Source organism: Carcharhinus amblyrhynchos, chromosome 2, assembly GCF_965287045.1.
Source record: "Carcharhinus amblyrhynchos chromosome 2, sCarAmb.v2.hapA, whole genome shotgun sequence".
Taxonomy (NCBI): Eukaryota; Metazoa; Chordata; class Chondrichthyes; order Carcharhiniformes; family Carcharhinidae; genus Carcharhinus; species Carcharhinus amblyrhynchos.
Genome location: NC_137325.1, coordinates 32828570 through 32843976, shown reverse-complemented (window position 1 = coordinate 32843976; position 15407 = coordinate 32828570). Strand labels below are relative to the sequence as shown.

The 15407-nt window shown below is 41.8% G+C and overlaps 1 protein-coding gene across 5 annotated transcripts in view; it reads left to right on the top strand.

Annotated features, from left to right (window-relative positions):
* LOC145353433 (N-acetyllactosaminide beta-1,6-N-acetylglucosaminyl-transferase-like) overlaps positions 1–15020 on the top strand; it is a 57296-nt gene extending 42276 nt beyond the window's left edge. For 2 of the 5 annotated variants that reach the window (XR_013888702.1, XR_013888701.1), the window contains one exon: positions 9865–9971. Coding sequence is in view for 1 of the 5 variants with exons in the window: in XM_080204207.1 (XP_080060333.1) it covers positions 9865–10112 (248 nt within the window). In the remaining 4 variants the exon portion in view is untranslated. Of the gene's footprint in view, positions 1–9864 lie in introns of all 5 variants that reach the window. The other 3 variants (XR_013888703.1, XR_013888700.1, XM_080204207.1) reach the window with 2 other exon arrangements.
* The last annotated feature ends 387 nt before the right edge of the window (positions 15021–15407 follow it).

Sequence of the window (15407 nt, the reverse complement as noted above, 5' to 3'; positions counted from 1 at the left end):
CATAATATGAAACAATTTCACATTAAGTTTGAAAGTGATGTAATTGAATCAAAAAATAGGGTCATAAAGCTAAACAAATGAAACTATGAAGGTGTGAGGGGAAAATTAGTGTGGTGGATTAGGAAACTATGTTGAAAGATATGGCAGTGAATAGGCAATGGCTAACATTTTAAAGAACTAATATATAGTTTCTCACAAAAACACTGTCATCGCAAAAATGCTAAAATAAGGACGTGATAACAGGACACTTAAAAAATAATGCAAGGATTGGGCAGAATTAATGAATTTCTGAAAGGGAAATCATGTTTAACACTCTTGGTTTTGATATTTTTGTGAATGTAGTAACTGGCAGACTAGATGAGGGAAATCAGTGGATGTGATATATTTAGATTTTCAGAAACTTTTGATGAGGCTCTACACTCGAGGTTAGTAAACCAAGTTAGAGCACGTGGGATGGTGGGGGGTTGGTGACGTATACTGGCATGGATTGAGAATTTGATTAATGGACAGAAAACAAAGTAGAAGTAAATGGGCCATTTTCAGGTTCACGGGCAGTGACCACAAAGACCAGTGCTTGAGCCTCAGCTATTCACGGTCTGTATCAATGACTTAGAATGAGGTGATTAAATGTAATAATTGGTGACACAGTGGTTAGCACTGCTGCCTTTCAGCGCCAGGGACCTGTGTTCGATTCCTGGCTTGGGTCACTGTCTGTGTGTAGTCTGCACATTCTCCCCACGTCTGTGTGGGTTCCCCCCACAGTCCAAAAGATGTGCTGGTTAGGTACGTTGGCCATGCTAAATTCTCCTTCAGTGTACCCAAACAGGTGGCAGAGTATGGCAACTAAGGGACTTTCACAATATCTTCATTGTAGTTTTAATGTAAGCCTACTTGTAACACTAATAAATAAACTTTAAAACCTTAAACTTAATAATTCCAAGTTTGCAAGTGATATGAGGTAGAATTGTGAGGAGGATGCAAACTGGCTTCAGAGATTTGGAGAGGCTAAGTGAATGGACAAAAATTTAACAAACGGAATACAATGTGGAGAAATGTGAGATTATCCACTTCGATAGGAAAAACAAACGCAGAGTATTTATTAAGAGGCTGGGAAATGTTGATTTTCAAAGGGACTTGCGTATCCTTTTTCATGAATCACTGAAACCTAACATTCAGGTACAGCAAGCAGTTAAAACAAATGTATGATGGCCTTTGTTACAAGAGGATTTGAGTATTGACGTAAAGATGTAATTATATAGATCCTTAGTGAAATCACACCTGGCATATTGTGTGTTTTGGTCTCCTTATCTAAGGAAAGATATATGTTTGCAATAGAATGCAATAAAGAGTCACCAAACTAATTCCTAGAATGGAGGGGTTGTCCTCTGAGGACAGATTAAATAGACTAGACCTTTATTCTCTGGAGTATGGGCTCAACCAGGTCAAGTCCAGGAAGGATGTTTCCTCTGGCTGGAAGTGTCTGGAACCAGGTTTATGGTCTCAATAAGGGGCAAGTCATTTAGGGCTGAGAAGAAGAGAAAGTTCTTCACTCAAAGGGTGGCAAGTCTTTGGAATTCTCTGTCCCAGATGGCTGTAGGGGTCAGTAATTGAACGTGTTCAAGATGAGAGCTTTTGACAAGATGAAGCAAAAATGCCTATGTAATTTCAGACAATTTTTTTTTACCTCATCACCCAGTGCTGTTACATGTCCAACCGGCTGAGAAACAACAGGTTTTGATAACACCCTGACTGGATAAGCTGTAGATCACCAACTTTCCAAAATTAATTGTCTTATCATTCTCTGTTTCAAGTTTCCTTTGTACCTTGCTCGTGCATCATTCACTCAACAGCATTGCTATGTATACAGTTATAAAAGAGAGTTCCATATAAAATGGCTGGAGTAAACCAACTCTCTAACCTCAATGTATTGTCACCAGCAAACCTGAAACAAGTATTACTTTTACAATGCTTGACCTTGTGCCAACCCTCACTATTTAGTGAAACAAGATAACTATTTAACCAATCATGCATACTATTGAATCTAAAATTTCATATTTAAAGGAAACTACTTTTGCCCCAGGAATTATATTTGCGACAGCAGACATGTAATACAACTCCTCGGACATTTATTCCCAGTTAAGATCAATTGCCAGTGGCATATTCGAAAGTCATTCAGTTTGGGGATTGGTGGGGTGGGGGAGAGATGGTGGAAATAACGTGATCAGTGGGGTGCCCAGTTGGGGGTTTCCCTGGACGTTGAGGTGTGCGTGGAGGGAGGAGGGGGTTGTGGGTGGCAGGGTTCAGTCTGGATGTTTAATAAACTTACTCTAAAATTTGAAGTGTTTTTTTTCCCCCTTCTAACCCATCAGAGTAACAGTAAATGTAAAACTAGTGCAACCATCCAAAGTTAATGACTTAAATTGCTTTGTTGATGGTTCCCAGCCCAACACAATTGTCCAGGGGAAGTTAGCCCTTCTGGACAATTGCTGGGTAAATACTTAGATGGGAACTTCCCAGAGGGGTTCCTCGGCACATCTTTGGGATACCCTCCAAGTGCAACACTGGGGAACCAGGAAGATATGTGTTAATGTTTGAAATGTTAATACTGTTACTTCCTCAGCAGATATTCCTGGACCTGCTGAGTTTATCCAGCATTTTCTGTTCTTATTGCTGTTTTCTGAACTCTTTATCAAATTCTGACCATGTCTCATAGGTATTTAACAGATCTTTCAATATAACTTTCCTACAACTTTATCCAAGAGCTTCCAAACAGAAAGTCAAGTCTTCATCACGATCCAATGAATTGACATCCATTTCACTAAATATTATTTGTGTAAAGTGACAAGACGGAGGACATACCTTGCTTTTTTCTTTGGTGGCAATGCCACCTGTGTCTGCATGTCCCTTTCATTCTTCTACTAGTGCTGTGGTTCAGGTTTTGAGAACATTACAGAGTAACCCAGCCATGTGTACTTTCTTTCTACCGTTTACAATGACCACTAGGATTTTAGTTTCTGTCTGGAAAATTTATTGTTTAGTTTCCAACCATGCTCTTGCATCAGCTCTCCATTATAGCCATGTTAAAATTCAAAAAGTCCAGTGGTGAATGATAAAACAGAAGCCAATCTTTGGATACTTTTCATTCACAGTACACTTTACAGACTAAATTGTAAACACTTCCTAAACTCTCACCCCAGTTTCAATCTGTTCCTATTTATAGGAATCCAAATTAACTCTTAGTTAATATCCACCACCTGCATCTGGCCACACGGTGAAGCCTTCCATTGTTTGCTGGAGCTGAGAGAGAGCTAAGATTTTACCTGTTAAAAACCTGTTTAAAATAAGTTTAAAGCACTTTACTCTTTGTAGAACTGTTTAAAGCATTTATTTATTGTATTTACTGCTTTAAGAATTCTGAGGGTGTGGTGAAAAGGCATTTGTGGACCAGCCTGCTTTAAATCAGCGCCAGATTTAAAAGGAGGCCTGGTGTAGACAGCGGGCAGCGTCTGAGCGGGCAGCGGAGTGAGGGGGAAGCAGAGTGAGTTAATAGGGCTTAATATCAAAAAGGGCTTGGAGGAAAAAAGGCCAGGTGAGTTTGTTTGAAAAAAAACAAGGAAAAAAAATTTTTTTCAAAACTACTACAGCAAGAAACAAGGAAAAAAATTTTTTCCCCATAAAAAATTACAGTGAATAATGGAGGGGCATGTGATGTGTGGTTTCTGTATGATGTGGGAACTGGCAGACCCCAGGGTCCTTCCCAGTGGCCATGTCTGTAGTAAGTGCAGGTTGCTGGAGGAGCTCCAGCTCAAGGTGGATGAGCTGGCCTCTGAGCTACAGACACTGAGGCTCATCAAGGGGAGAGAGGGTGCCCCTAGACTGGCTAAATCTAAGGGTCAGGGACAAAAGGGGACTGCTGGGAGGAGGAGGAAGGGGGGTGAGGAGCGGAGGCCTCAGCCTCTTAATCTGCATAACAGGTTTGAGGTTCTTGCTTCCACTCTGGAAGAGGACGAGGCAGGTGAGGTTGGTGAGCAAACTGCACACGGTACAGTGATGCAGCAGGACATAGGCAAAGAGAAGGGGAAAAGGAACGTAGTAGTGATTGGAGATAGTGGGGTGAAGAGTATTGACACTGTCCTTTGTCACAATGACAAAGTGCACAGAAGGGTGTGTTGTCTGCCTGGTGCTCGGGTACAGGATGTCGCAGCTGGGCTGCAGAGGAACCTGGAGTGGGAGGGTGAGAACCCGGTCGTTGTAGTACATGTGGGTGCCGGCGACGTAGGCAAAGTGCGGACTGAGGATCTGGGGAGGGAGTATGAGAAGCTGGGAATGGAATTAAAAAGTAGAACCGACAAGGTGGTCGTCTCTGGGCTACTGCCTGAACTGAGTGCAGACGGGCGTAGGATTGACAGGATAAAGGAAGTGAATGGGTGGCTCAGGGATTGGTGTGGGAGGAATGGGTTCGAATTTATGGGGCATTGGCACCAGTATTGGGGTAGGTGGGACTTGTTCGGGCGGGATGGGGTTGGTCTGAATCGTGCTGGGACCAGAGTGTTGGCGAATCGAGTAAAGAGGACTGTAGACAGGGCTTTAAACTAATTAGGGGGGGGAGGGTGCGAGGGTAGGTGACGCTACGAGGTCCAAAGTTAAGGATAGGGTACAGGTAAGGGAAGAGGCCGAGGATGTCCCAATTGGTGGCGTTACGGCAAATAGGGTCCAGGTGAAGGCTGGGATGAAAGCACTTTATCTGAATGCACGAAGCATTCGGAATAAAGTGGATGAGCTGGTGGCGCAGATCGACACAAATGGATACGATCTGGTGGCCATTACAGAGACGTGGCTGCAAGGTGACAGGGACTGGGAGATGAATGTACAGGGCTATCAAGTGTTTAGGAAGGATAGGCAGGAGGAAAGAGGGGGTGGCGTAGCTCTGCTGATTAAGGATAGTATCAAGGTGGTAGCAAGGGATGATATCGGAGCCAAAGAGCAGAACGTGGAATCGTTGTGGGTGGAGATTAGGAACAGCAAAGGGAGGAAGACGCTGGTGGGTGTCATCTATAGGCCCCCGAATAATGATCTGGAGGTGGGGCGGGCTGTTAGCACGCAAATAAGTGCGGCGTGCAGGAATGGGACGGCAGTAGTTATGGGAGATTTCAATCTGCATATTGATTGGTCGACCCATGTTGGACGAGGTGGGCTCGAGGAGGAGTTCCTGGAATGCTACCGGGATAATTTCCTTGAACAGTGTGTGTTGGAGCCGACGAGGGAGCGAGCTATCTTGGATCTGGTGCTATGTAATGAGGCGGGTAGAATTAGGGACCTTGCGGTGAAGGATCCTCTTGGAGAGAGTGATCATTGTATGGTGGAGTTTCTGGTGCAGATGGAGGAGGAGAAAGTGGGTTCCCGGACACGCGTCCTTTGTTTGAATAGAGGGGAGTATGGTAGGATGAGAGAAGAATTGGCGAATGTGGACTGGGGGAGTGCGTTGGAAGGTAGGTCTGCTGAGGAGCAGTGGAGGATCTTTAAGGAGATCTTTCTTGGTGCTCAGCAGAAATTTATTCCGATGGTTAAAAAGGACAGTAGGAAGAGAGGTAATAAGCCGTGGATAACGAAGGAGGTGAAGGAAAGTGTTAAATTAAAAGCGGAGGAATTTAGAGTAGCTAAGAGCAGTGGGCGAGAAGAGGATTGGGAAAGGTTTAAATGTCAACAAAGATTGACAAAGAAGTTGATAAAGGAGGGTAGGAGAAGCTATGAGGCTGGGCTAGCACTTAATATAAAAAAGGATAGCAAGAGTTTTTATAAATATATAAAAAGGAAGAGGCTGGCTAGGGTGAACGTTGGTCCTTTAGAGGATGAGAAAGGGGAGCTAGTGGTAGGGGATGGGGATATGGCTAAGGTCTTGAATAACTTTTTTGTTTCTGTCTTCACAGAGGAGGACGTGAATAATTTGCCGGGTGTTAGCGATGGAAAGGTGGTAGGAATGGAGGGTCTTAATGACATTACTGTTACTAGAGAGGTGGTGCTCGACAGACTGGAGGGGCTGATTGTGGACAAGTCCCCAGGACCGGATGGAATGCATCCGAGGGTTCTGAAAGAAATGGCGGAGGTGATAGTGGATGCCTTGGTGGTTATTTTCCAGACGTCGCTGGATTCTGGGGAAGTGCCGGAAGATTGGAAAACGGCTAATGTTACGCCGTTGTTTAAGAAGGGTGCCAGGCAAAAGGCGGGGAATTATAGGCCGGTTAGTTTAACGTCTGTGGTAGGTAAAATGTTAGACTCCGTCATTAAGCAGGAAATTGCGAGGCATCTTGAAGGGAATTGCTTGATAGGGCGGACGCAACACGGTTTCATTAAAGGGAAGTCGTGTCTGACAAATTTACTGGAGTTCTATGAGGATGTGTCTAGGGCAGTGGATAGAGGAGAGCCGGTGGATGTGGTCTTTCTGGATTTTCAGAAGGCGTTTGACAAGGTACCTCACAAGAGGTTATTGCAGAAGGTCAGGGGACATGGAGTTGGGGGTAGGGTGTTAGCGTGGATAGAGGATTGGTTGTCAAATAGGAGGCAGAGAGTGGGGGTCAATGGGTGCTATTCGGATTGGCGGTTGGTGACTAGTGGGGTGCCCCAGGGGTCGGTGCTGGGGCCTCAGCTATTTACCATTTACATAGATGATCTGGAGGAGGGAACCGAGTGCAGGGTGTCGAAATTTGCTGATGACACCAAGATTGGGGGAAAGGCAAATTGTGCGGAGGGTGTGGAGAGTCTGCAGAAGGATCTAGATAGGCTGGGCGAATGGGCCAGGAAATGGCAAATGGAATTTAATGTTGGCAAGTGTGAGGTGGTCCACTTTGGTAGGAAGAATGGTAGGAAGGACTATTACTTACGTGGCGAAAAACTGCAGCAGGCGACGGTGCAGAGGGACCTCGGGGTCCTTGTGCATGAGTCGCAAAAACCCAGCTTGCAGGTGCAGCAGGTGGTCAGGAAGGCGAATGGGATGCTGGCCTTCATAGCGAGGGGGATTGAATATAAAAGTAGGGAGGTCTTGCTGCAGCTGTATAGGGCATTGGTGAGGCCGCAGCTGGAGTACTGTGTGCAGTTTTGGGCGCCGCACCTGCGCAAGGATATTTTGGCCCTGGAGGGAGTGCAGAGGAGGTTTACTAGGCTGATACCGGAGTTGAGGGGGTTGAGCTATGAGGAGAGGCTGAATAAACTAGGCTTGTACTCGTTAGAGTTTAGAAGAATGAAGGGAGATCTCATTGAGACGTATAAGATGATGAATGGGATGGATAGGATAGAGGTGGAGAGACTCTTCCCGCTCAAAAAAGACAGTAGGACTAGGGGGCACAGCCTCAAGATAAAGGGGAGGCGGTTTAGAACGGAGTTGAGGAGGAACTTCTTCACTCAAAGGGTGGTGAATCTCTGGAATTCTCTGCCCGTTGAAGTGGTGGAGGCTGCCTCGCTAAATATTTTTAAGAAGCGGGTTGATGGGTTCTTGATAAGAGAGGGGATTAAGGGTTATGGGGAGAGGGCGGGAAAGTGGAACTGAGCCACAACAGATCAGCCATGATCTTATTGAATGGCGGGGCAGGCTCGAAGGGCTAGATGGCCTACTCCTGCTCCTATTTCTTATGTTCTTATGATTAAGCACTATAAATGTACAACTAACAACTTTGCAGCATTGTGTAAGGAGTATCCAGCACATCCACTATATCCGTTGGCCTGTTTGCTCTCTCTAATCTCGATGTATGTTTATTCTTATGTAGCCTCTGTCACATAATCTTTAGACATGTCAAGCTAAATTGAAAACAGTAACCTACTATTAATATGTATGTAAAGAGCGAGAAGGTAGCCGCGGAAAGGGTTGGTCCACTCAAGGATAATGGAGGGAATCTATGCATGGAACCAGAGGAAATGGGCGGGATACTAAATGATCATTTTGCCTCAATATTCACCAAAAAGAGGGAATTGATAGATGAGGAGCTTAGGGTACGGTGTGTAGATATTCTGGGTCATGACGATATCAAAAAGGAGGTGGTATTGGGTGTCTTAAAAAGCATTAAAATAGGTAAGTCTCCAGGGCCTGATGGGATCTAACCCAGAATACTGAGGGAAGCAAAGGGTAGAAATTGCTGGAACCTTGACAGAAATCTTTGTATCCTCATTGGCTACAGGTGAAGTTCCAGAGGACTGGAGGATAGCCAATGTTGTTCCTCTGTTTAAGAAGAGCAGCAGGGATGATCTAGGAAATTATAGGCCGGTGAGCTTTACATTGGTGGTAGGGAAATTATTGGAAAGCATTCTTAGGGACAAGATTTACTCATGTTTGGAAACAAATGGACTTATTAGTGATAGACAGCATGGTTTTGTGAAGAGGAGATCGTGCCTCACTAACTTGATCGAGTTTTTCGAGGAAGTGACGAAGATGATAGATGAGGGAAAGGCAGTGGATGTTGTATACATGGACTTCAGTAAAGTCTTTGACAAGGTACCTCATGGTAGACTGGTATGAAAGGTGAAGTCATACGGGATCAGACGAGAGCTGGCAAGATAGATATAGAACTGGCTTAGCCATAGAAGGTAGCAGTAGAGGAGTGCTTTTCTGAATGGGATCTTTGTTGTTTGTAGTATGTGTAAATGATTTGGAGGAAAATGTAGCTGATCTGATCAGTAAATTCATAGATGACACACAAATTGGTGTTGTGGATAGTGAAGAGGATTGTCAGAGAATACAACAAGATATAAACCAGTTGGAGATTTGTCTGGATTAAACTCCATTTGCCATTTCTCCATCCAAGTGTGAGATAATGCATTTTGGAAGGTCCAATGCATGTAGGAATTATACAGTAAATGGTAGAATCCTTAGGAGTATTGACAGGTGGCGAGATCTGGGCATACATGTCCACCAATCACTGAAAGTGGCAATGCAGATGGATGAGGTGGTCAAGAAAGCAGATGGCATGCTTGCCTTCATTGGTCGGGGCATTGAGTATAAAAATTGGGTCATGCTGCAGCTGTACAGAACCTTAGTAGGCCTCATTTAGACTATTGTGTATGATTCTGGTCGACACACTACCAGAAGGATGTGGATGCTTTAGAGCGGGTACAGAGGAGGTTTATCAGGATGTTGCCTGGTCGGGAGGGTACTAGCTATGAGGAGAGATTGGATAAACTCGGTTTGTTCTCACTGGAATGATGGAGGTTGAGGGGTGACCTGATAGAGGTCTACAAGATTATGAGTGGCATGGACAGCGTGGATAGTCAGATGTTCTTTCCTAAGGTAGAAAAGTAAAGTATTAAGGAACATAGGTTTAAGGTGCACGGGGAAAAGGTTAGAGGAGATATGCGAGGCCAGTTTTTTACATAGAGGGTGATGAATTTCTGGAATGCACTGCCTGGGGAGGCGGTCGGAGCAGGTATGATAGCGGCATTTAAGGGGCAACTAGATGAATAAATGAATAGGATGGGAATGAAAGGATGCAGACTCCATAAGTGCATACGGTTTTAGGCAGACATCATGATTGGTGCAGACTTGAAGGGCAGAAGGTAAGGACCTGGTCCTGTGCTGGACATTTTTGTTCTTTGTACCTTATATTGTCAGGTGGTTGGCAGGCAGTTTAAACAGTGTGAGCAGGCTTTTCCTTGTGTTATCACTGTGCCTTCCCAAAACGACTGACCTCGATTTTTTTTTTGCTGAATTCTCGTACCTCAGTCTTGTTCTTGTTGATTAACATTGACAGTAATTGTCCTTCATCTTCTAGGTCAGAGACAAATGCAGTTTAATTTTTGAATTGTGACTGTAAAATTGTAATATAGAACTTAAAACTATCACTGTACATAAATTGCCTTTTTCATCTGTTTTGTTTCCTTCAGGTCACTACGTTCGCAGCATTTGTGTGTATGGACTGGGAGATCTGGAATGGCTTGCCCAAAGGGACAGTTTATTTGCTAACAAATTTGAGGTCAACAGTCATCCATTGGTGGCCCAGTGCATGGAGCGGTGGTTAAGACCGAGGACTTTGTCTCAGTCTGAAGTACCTATTCAGCCAGAATGGCACATTAAGAATAACAAGTGTTTCTTTGACATTGAAAACAATGAGTGCAGCATTCCTTTGAAATGATAGGAGGTCCAAATGTACAAGAGGCCAGGAAAAGAAAGAATTTCCATGGTCCCACATTTCTTTTTTTTCTATTCTGAAAGGAAACTGTCAGTGGTTAGATTGAACAATGTTTTCTCATCTTATTTTTTAAAAGTTAGCTGCTTCCCTTGTCCTCCAATTTGTATCTCATTGAGAGGTTTTTTCTCATGTTTAACTTCTTGATTTGTGTGCTGAGCAGCATTTGTGAGTGAAGTGAAGGAATGGATGGCCAACACTCCCTGTCAATAATGTTGGGCAATCACCGGCTAGAAGATGTGGAAGAGCAACCTCTATTTTCTTTTCTCTCTCTTCCGCCTGCTCAGTGCCTCCTTCATTGGTACCCCATCCGAAGGATGCAACAGGAAGGCTGTCAATATGATGGAACTACAAATTAGTTTCTACACAGTATTGGCAGTATTCTCAAGCAGGCAACAAAGCAACAGGATGCATCCAATTTCATGCAGAAAATAGAGGCCACCAAGTGAATATTAATTTAGGAACTCTGAGCTGCTTGATCAAAAAGCACCAAACCACAGCGGAATGCATTTAAAAAATATTTAAGAAGCAGATCAGACACAGGGCAGTGTGAGGAGAAAATTGAGTTTTTTAAAAATCTTGTGCAAAATCCTAGAAATGATCAACTGTTAATGTGGTAACTATGGTGGGCAAACACTGTTTTATTAAGACAGCAACTTAATCCAAGTTAATATGCCAATGAATGGAAACTAATGTTTAACAAATTTTATTGGCATTTGAGGATGGAACAGTTAATTAGTGAGGTTAGGAAACTGGACATTATATAACTTTCAGAAAGCATTTGGTATAAAGGTTGACCACTTGAGATTTACAGCTACAATGAAAGCCAAAGATGTTAAGATTCATGTAAAGGGGAATACTGTGTTGATTTTATTATTAATAGGAAACAGAGGATACTTTGTTTTAGTTCTCATAGGCCATTCGAGCCCAAAAGGAATCTAGCCTTGGAGGCATTACTGTGCCAGTTAATTATGACAATGATGAAAATACTCCCAAGTATTGTAAGTAGGAATTGAACAGAAAAATCACTGTTGATATTGAAAATGTAACAGCATTGAATACTGACAAAATAACTGCTGGTGAGGAATATAGAGAAAATAATCTTGTACTTTACTGTAGATACAAACCCAAAGGCACTTTGGTGGTGGTGTGTTACAGTTCACTCAGGGAATCCGAGTTGCTGCGGCAGCATGCACTTTTATATGCACATTGTAGTCTGGAGCTATGGATAGTGATGGTAGAGGATCCAAAGTTCGTGGCTGACCAGGGATGTCTCCTCCTGTTACTACCTGTCGTTGACATATGTTGGAAAGATTTGCAGGTTGACACTCAATCTTCTGATTGTGCCTACCTTTGCCATCAAGTCCTGCAATGGGACTTGAACCTCAACCTTCTGCTTTAGAGTCAGGAACGCTGCCACTGCCTCCAAAAGGCATTTTACAGAATCGTAGTAAAATAAAAGTGAATGCCAGACAAAGAATGAGGTATTACAGAGGATGGTAAAAAGATTAATCAAATAGATGGGCTTAAGGCGCGTCTTAATATAAAGAAGCAAATAGATTTATTGAGGGAATTCCAGAGTTAAAGCCTTGTTGGTTTAAGGCACAGCTGCCTAGGTGGGGGAGGGGAATGTGGGATGGTAATAAGCTAGAAGTTCAAAGGACACATGAATAGATTTTAAATGCAAGGGAAAAACTTTGCATTTTGTTACTGGAATCCAGAATAGATTATGAAGGACAGAGGTAACAAATGAATCGGACATTTGGCTAGGATAGAGATAGCAGAGTTTTAGATAAGCTGAAGTTTATTTGATACAAAAATGAGTGTAATAATTAATCTAATGTTGAAAGAAAAGTCATTAAAGGGTAGAAATTGCAGAAATATTTTGTATATTTTAGAATCTATAATTCAATTCATGGAACAAATATAAATTCAAGGAAAGGTTTGTCACAATCTATTACTCATTGGTGAAACACAACATAAAGTATTATTATCTATTTTTGATCAGTAATTGCAATGTGACTGATACATTGAAAGGAAAATCAAAGAAAGGGAATAAAAATGATATCAGGTCTAAGGAGAGCCAAAGGGAGCTAATTCTATTCTAATTGGAGAAAAGATGAACCAAATTACATTTACATTGCATGTCTAGTATCGGTGTTAAATAGTGTTCTTCTGTACCAATTCCAAATTTGTCTTGTAAATCTTGATCTGATTTCTGAGTGAACTGCTGGAGTCAGCTTGGGCCCTGACCCTTGTTTCACCCCAAAAACTTCTCTTGTCACACTCTGGATCTGTGTGCTACTGTTGCAATGTAATTATATTTTAATTATGTTTGGGGATTGTGTAAGCAGATAAGAAGATATTTGTGTAGAGGCAAAAGTAAAGGTCTTAAGCAGTGTTGTATTACTGGTTGTAAAATTGGACATACTGAACACTGTATAGGGATTGCTCACCAGGGATCTGGGCACATGTCCCACCTTTTAAAAAATGTAATTAATGCTTTATTTTGTATATTTTCCATATTTTGTAGTAGAGAAATGTATTTATTTTAATATTCTGGTGGGCATATAATTCACATGGGAGCATAACACTCATGGGAGAATATATCCCACTGAGGTGGACAGAAAATTAACTTGTTAATCATTTACACTGTGCTAAACTATTAACAAAACAATGTAGTTGCTTCTTGTACCACTATACTGTTCTGAGTCTAGAAATTAGTACCGTTGATGATTAGTTTTATGTTCCTCTATCTGCCATTATATCGCAGGTGCTGGGTGATTTATTTTAAACATGTTAACGCTTGCGTCAAATTTATATTCACATTCAAGGGAATATATTTATGGATTTATTGAGTAACCAGCTGATTACAGAATAGATTATGAAGGACAGAGGTAACAAATGAATCGGACATTGTGTAGGCTAGGATAGAGATAGCAATATCTATCCTATAGATATTGGTTAGTTCAACTAGTATTGTTGAAAAGTAATATAATAAACAATATTATATATATTATATTGTTTACTATTATATTGCTTTTCAACAATACTAGTTGCCCCAAAGTATGATCTTGATCAGCAGATTGGTGATTGACTGGATGTTACACCTTATGCTTTTGATCTACTCTTTGGATATAGATAATCTATATGTTACACCCAATTTGTGAAACTGCCCATTTCATGAAATGGCTAGTCATAGAAGATCATAGAATCAGAAGGAGACTATTCTGCATCAACTCTCCTGACAGAGTATCTTACCTAGGCCCTCTCCCCACCCTATCTTCGTAACCCCACATATTTACAATGTCTAATTCCCCTAACTTACACATCTTGAGGCACTAAGGGGTAATTTAGCATGGTTAATCCACCTAACCTACACATCTTAGCACTGTGGGAGGAAACCAGAGCACACAGAAGAAACCTATGCAGATACGGGGAGAACATACAAATTCCCCACAGACGTTCACCCAAGACTGGAATCAAATTTGGGTCCTTGGTGCTGTGAAGCAACTGTGCTAACCACTGTGCCACAGTGCCACCTTTGAGGAATTTGGTTAGGTGTTCCATGCAGTGCAGTATTAAACAGTAGCTTCTGCCTTGCCCTTCATAGGTCTGCATGTCAACCAGGCCTGATTGTCCACATTCATTCAAGTTGTTGACAAACAGAGTCTCACAACCACCCCAGCTGTTGTCTCCTGCCTGCAATGCTTTTAGGTGCATCTCTATCAGTAACAAATGTACTGCCCTATCAGGGATCATGGAATGTTTGCATATTTTTCAGAAAGTTTCTTGTAAGTCTTTTTACCACCATGGCCAGTTTCAGTGTGGGCTTGTTGCATAGACGTGTAAGCATGATAGTTTTCTGGATGTGATATTCTTGAGCGTTTCAGTCCAGTTTTCCCACACTTAAGGATAATAATAACCTTCTGTTCATATTCAGCAGACCACAAAACAACAGCTCTTAATGCAATCACCCAGCTTCAGTGTTTGTTGGAGTTAAGTTAGTATAGATCTCTGTGCTTTTAGACTTATTCTACAGGGGTGTGAATGCTGTCATATTTTCATCCATGTATAATAGAGCGATAAACTGATCCTTTTGAAATTTGCATGAAATCTTACACCTTCCACCAACCACCAGTTTGGCAATAAACTTTCTTTCCCAAATTTATATTATTCATTCTATTATTGAGTCGCTTGGTGCATGATGTTAAGCTTGCATACTGCAACAACCTTGAGCAACAATTCCACAAATAAGATTTTCAGACTCATGCACTGGCCACTTAATGAAACAAACAATCAAGCGGCCTATTTCGTTGCCCTTTCAGTGCCCAGTTCATGAAATGGGCAATTCCACAAATTGGGTGTAACTTACATAAGGATTAAACATAGGAACCCAGAATTTCTGATTGACCTATTTTGCCTCCAGCGTTAATTCAGTATATTTTAAATAGGACTGTACTGGCAACCAGTGGTTGAATAAACATTGATTGGAAAATATGTTGATTAACCAAAACATTCCCTTTAAACTCCACTCTGCGTGGATTTAATGGGCTGAATGGGTGTCTTCTGTGCCGTAATAACTTGTGACTGTATTTTAGTCTCAATATAGATATCAATCACTTGTTAAATGTACTTCATAAAATAATTGTTTTCATTTAAGACTTCCTGGCATTCATAATGGATTGTTACTAGTGTTATATTTTCCATCTGTCAGTCATTAGGTTGTTAGAAACCATTTTATTTGTATAATTGTTAGTGGTGAACAATTCAGACTGCACTGGAATTTTCGTTCATTTTAGAAATTGTCTTCATTTCCACAGTATGTATGTGATTACAGAGGATATTCAGAAATTATTGTGCTGGAACATTCTTTCATCCCTGGAATCCATTTTCTGCTTTCTTAGGGACATGAAAATATAGAATTGTGAATATTTGACTGCAACTGAAGATACAGTTTACACGTGTTGTGTAGAATGTTGAGAGGCTGTGTGATAGTGTGGCTCAGCAGTATAAAGCACTGGATTAATGCACCAGTTTCTTTGGGAATAATGGTGATGTTACAATTGAGGGTGTACACAGGATTTTCAGATGGGAGAAGAAACTGAGAAGGCAGCTTTTAAAAAAGCAAAACAGGATCCAAGGTTTTCTAAGCCAGTCATCAAGTATGAAAGTAAGGAAGTAAAGTTTTAAAATGGAATGCTCTTCATTTGCTGGAATGAGTATAATTTTGACAACATT